General features: G+C 59.7%; 1 protein-coding gene across 1 annotated transcript; it reads left to right on the top strand.

The window, feature by feature from the left end:
- Positions 1-1,390: 1,390 nt before the first annotated feature.
- On the top strand, positions 1,391-4,663 carry ADO (2-aminoethanethiol dioxygenase). Its single transcript, XM_087767818.1, has one exon. It carries the CDS (start codon positions 1,495-1,497, stop codon positions 2,251-2,253), a length of 759 nt encoding a protein of 252 aa, XP_087623944.1. The 5' UTR covers positions 1,391-1,494; the 3' UTR covers positions 2,254-4,663.

The raw sequence follows: 4,663 nt of genomic DNA, 5'->3' as shown, positions 1-4,663 counted from the left end.
TGCAGCCACTGGAGTCCTACTTGATTGAGTATTATCAGTCGCCTGTTTTTCAGAATCCTAACCCCAGCTGGGCCTAGACCTACCACGGTACTTCGGTGCTGAACACCTGCTTAAATAATTGCACTCAAGGTGGTGCGAGCCTGCATACTTTTGTGATCAGAGCCTAACTTTGTTTAACAAATCCCATCGCTAACAGGTTAATGTCTGGCTTCGAAACCACGATACCTTCTAGGCGTGATCTGCTACGCGCAGTCATGCATATTAGAGAGAGGGTAACAGGATCGTTGCCACGTGTATATAAATGAAATAAAACGTTGCGTGTAACGCCCTGGCAGAACAAGTGCTGTACCCTTTTTTGTACATCAGCCCCAAACAACCACCCGCAGGCTCCTCCGGGCTGCAACCGAGCCAAAAGATTATCCGTCCTTTGTGTCACACGTGGATTCTCCGAGGATCAGCGTCTGGAACTCCACGTGCTCGTTCGATGTTCATCTGTGGTTAAAGATAATGAGTTCAGATACAATCACGCTCAAAAGCGACGCTAAGGAGACGCACGGGGGACAGCGCACGCCGTACAGCAAGACCCCGGTCCCGTACCCCAGTGGGAGCGGCGGTGTCGGCAGGCAAGTTGAAAGCTGATAGATTTGCCAAAAGGGCTTCGCCGCAACGAGCAGCGAGCGACCAAAACCAAACCGTTTAGGCACCCCGTTACACGTCCGTGACGCTCTACTTGCGCGACCCTGCGCGGTTTTACGCGGCTAAGCTCGAGCCAAGTACAAAGCTCCTCCCGCCTCCTCCTCGCCCCCCCGCAGCCGCGCGGGCGGCGCGGGAACCGTCTTCGTTACGAACATAAACGCGGGAACGTACGGGCGGCGCGGGAACTGTGCTCGTTACTGCGGCTCCCCGTCCCCGGCAGGCAGGGCGCTGCGCCCAGCCCCGGGCGGGCCAGACCGCCGGCCCGCCGGCAGGGGAGCGGGGGCAGCGCGGCCGTGCCTCTGCCTGTGCCCGGGCCCCCGCAACCGGCGGGCAGGCGGCCTCGCCCGCCGCCGCCCCTCGGCGCCTGGCCGCTGGGGCCGGGGCTGCGGCCCCCTCCCGCAGGCCTCGCCTCGCCCCCCGCGGCGCCATCTTAGATGGCGGCCGCAGGCGCTGCCGCCGCACACCTCCGGGCGCCGGCCGGCCCCGCCGCCCCGCTCCCCGCCCCGCCGGGCGCAGCCCCCGCCGGCCACTCACCTCCGCCGGCCCTGCTGGGAGCCCCAGTCCTCCCCCCTCCGCCGCCGCCCCCGGGCCGCCCCGTCCCGCCGCCCCCGGCTGCGCGTCCCCCCGGGCCCCTGGGGAGCGGCAGGGCTGCGGGGCGGCGGCGGGCAGGACTACGGGCCCCGTGGTGCACGGCGGCGCGGCGGCGCCTGCGCGGCGGGGCGGGGGGAGGAGGCGGAAGCGGCGGCGGGGGGACCGCCTGCCGCGGCCGGGCGCGGCGGGGCCGGGCCGGGCGCCGCCATGCCCCGGGACAACATGGCCTCCCTGATCCAGCGGGTGGCGCGGCAGGCGCGGATCACCTTCCGCAGCCCGGCGGGGCCGGCCTTCGGGGAGAACCTGCACCGGCTGCAGCAGCTGCTGGACGAGGTGCGCGCCGAGGACTTGCACTTGGCCCCGCGGGGGCCGGCGGCGGCGGCGGCGGCGGCGGGCGGGGGGCTGCCGTGGGCCGGCGCGGTGCCGCCCGTCAGCTACATGCACATCTGCGAGACGGAGAGCTTCAGCATGGGCGTGTTCCTGCTGCGGAGCGGCGCCTGCATCCCGCTGCACGACCACCCGGGCATGAACGGCATGCTGAAGGTGCTGTACGGCACGCTGCGCATCGCCTGCATGGACACGCTGCCCCCCGCCGCCGCCGCCGCCCCGCCGCCCCCCGCCGCTGCCGCCGCCGCCGCCGGCGGGCCCTGCCACCGCGCCCTGTTCCGCTCCCGCCAGCAGTACACGCCGGCCTCCCCGCCCTGCCTGCTCTCGCCGCACACCGACAACCTCCACCAGATCGACGCCGTGGACGGGCCCGCTGCCTTCCTCGACATCCTGGCGCCGCCCTACGACCCCCAGCACGGCCGGGACTGCCACTACTACCGCCTGCTGGAGGGGCCGCCGCCGCCGGCCGGCGCCGAGCCGCCCGGGCTGCCGCGGGAGGTGTGGCTGATGGAGACCCCGCAGGCCGCCGACTTCTGGTGCGGGGGAGAGCCCTACCCCGGGCCCCGCGTCTGCCTCTGAGCAGGCGGCGGCGGCCCTTGGGACGGTTGGCGAGAGCCCGCCGCCGCCCCCCGCCCGGCCGGCCGGCCTTCTCGCCGGGCCCGCCTCACGGACCGGCCTCCCGGCCCCGGCCCCGGCGGGCAGCACCGGCGGAACCACGGCTGCGCTTTGCCCGGTGCCCCGCGCCCGGCCGGCGGGACCGCGGCTGCTGGCGGGGGCCCCTCGGGAGCGCTGCGAGTCCAGGCCGTCCGCTTTCCGCCGGCCTGCCCCTCTTTGCGAGCCGGGGGCCACAGAGCACCAGAGCGCGCTTGTGTCCTGCGGGCTGACGTGGAGGAGCAGCACGGTCACGCTTCTGCTCGGCCGAACGGCTGGGGGAAAACAATCCGGCGTCCTGTGTAAACAGGGCCGCACGCCAGCGAGGGGGGACCGGGCTCCGGCAGGGAGAGCCAAGGCCATAGGAATTGTTGCGGGGTGCCCCGGCCTCTCCCGGTGGGGCTTCCAGCACCGGAGGCGGCGGGCGCTGGTGGGCCGGCGGAGCGTGCCCACCCAGCCTGGGCAGGGGGCTGGTCTGGCTGCGGCCTCCGGGGGCTCCGTCTCCAGAGCGAGTCTCGGCAAGAGCTGTGCCCTGCTAGCAAAAAACAAACCCAGAACAACTCCTGAGCCGGGACACGCTCCTCCAGTAAACGCCAGTAATCCCCAGGGCCGGAGTTAAGGGAATTCCCGCTCCAAAGGGACGCTGTCAGGTTCAGAACTACTTTTTAACAGTTCCTTAAAGCGTTGCGTATAAGATCTTGCTATTGCAACTGCGAATTACAGAGTACGTCTATGCATATTTCCTTCGGCTAGGAGAAGACTAGTCAGCTGCTAATTAACCTCGCTTGGAACCTCTCGTGCAGCAGTGGCGGAGGGTAGCAGAAACTGGGGGCATCTTAAGAGAAAAACCAGTTATCCACTGGTGCGTCATGGAAACTTTTCTAGAAACATGACGTATTTGCAAACCCTATATATACAGCATACCCTAGGTACAGCTAAGATTTGACCTGATGTCTTCTCTTTAAAGCATGGTCTGTGTTTTTATATGGACAAGTGAACGCTTTGGGCTTTTGAAGCCTTGCGGTTTCCCTCTTTATACTATTTATAAAGACTACTTTTTCATAAGGCTTTTAAATAAACGTAGCATAGAAGAGACACCGTGAATTTCGCCTTGCTATGATGGAAGCAGTCTGGAGACACAGTTTGTCCATGGCAGGGGACACGATCTTTCTAATGGGAGAAACTTTTTCTATAGGTGAAATACTCGGTCTGTACTGCAGGGACTGGCCTCGTGCCTGTTCATCCTAACGCACGCTTCGTACCACAGAGCCAGGCCGGGGCAGCCTCAGCCCTCTTGGGAATTTGAATAAGAAAACACGACTTACCAACCTCCTAAGTGATGTACCAACCTGCTCCAGAAATCGCTCCACAACTGGCTTTAATTTTTCTTTGTGTATTTATAAAAGCAGACTTGCTTTTCCTGTACAGTGACTTGTATGTGTGAATTTTGAAATTATTCTGATACGGCATTGCCTTTTTTTTTTTTTTTTTTTTTTTTGCCTGCAAAAGAATGAATGTAAAATACAGTCAGCATTATGCATGCACAGATTAATTCTTTTGCAAGGAAAAATTGGTGGAAATTATTTCAGGCGATTTCCATTTATTCTTACAGCACTTTAAAGTGTCTGATATTTCTGCAGCTGGCTTACCTGTTTTTCCTGGAATTCCCCTGCAGCTTAGCAGTAGTTAATGTGCAACAATTCTCTATCGAATGTAGTCATTAACTATAACGCAATGCCTCCCTGTGTTACAGCCTGTTTCTAACTCTCTCCGATGCTAATGAAGACCATCATCCTTTTTCAGAAGTCCACAAAGAAGATAGCAGTGGTGCATGCAAACAGCTGTACTGGAAAAACAAACTGCGACAGAGAGCATTTTTTTATCTCATCTGCTCCATCCTCCCCTTAGGTCTTTCTGCTTGGTTTTTAATTTTTTTCTCTGTGTGTAAAACCTAGTCGAGATGTTTAATGGGACAGGACTTTAATGCATCTTTCTGTAGAGGACAGCATGGTTCCTTACACTGCGGAGTGCTGTTAACAACCACGGCAAAAACTTTTTTTTTTTTTTTTTTTTTTAATAAAGGTGTTAGCATCAAAGTATTAAAGCCAGGAAAAATAATAGCAAAGAAAACCTGAGATGCATTAAAGAAAAGCCTCTTTGTGTAACTTCTTGCTTACTCAGTAACTGAAACTTACTTCATATGTTCTGGATATCTGTAAGCGGAAGGTTTAAGTAAGTCTGTAATGCCGTTCCTTCTCTCTGCAGTCTGGTTATTGTGTTTTCACAACAGCAAAATTACTGTTATTGCTGAATTATAGAATAAATACAGAATATCTCA

Source organism: Nipponia nippon, unplaced genomic scaffold (genome assembly GCF_047370975.1).
Source record: "Nipponia nippon isolate SJK-2023a ecotype South Korea unplaced genomic scaffold, ASM4737097v1 scaffold_3, whole genome shotgun sequence".
Taxonomy (NCBI): Eukaryota; Metazoa; Chordata; class Aves; order Pelecaniformes; family Threskiornithidae; genus Nipponia; species Nipponia nippon.
Note: the sequence above shows the minus strand (reverse complement) of the source record. Positions and strands in the feature narration are given on the sequence as shown.

Excerpts from the sequence above, each read along its gene's own strand:
- ADO (XM_087767818.1), top strand. The coding sequence starts at position 1,495 with ATGCCCCGGGACAACATGGCCTCCCTGATCCAGCGGGTGGCGCGGCAG.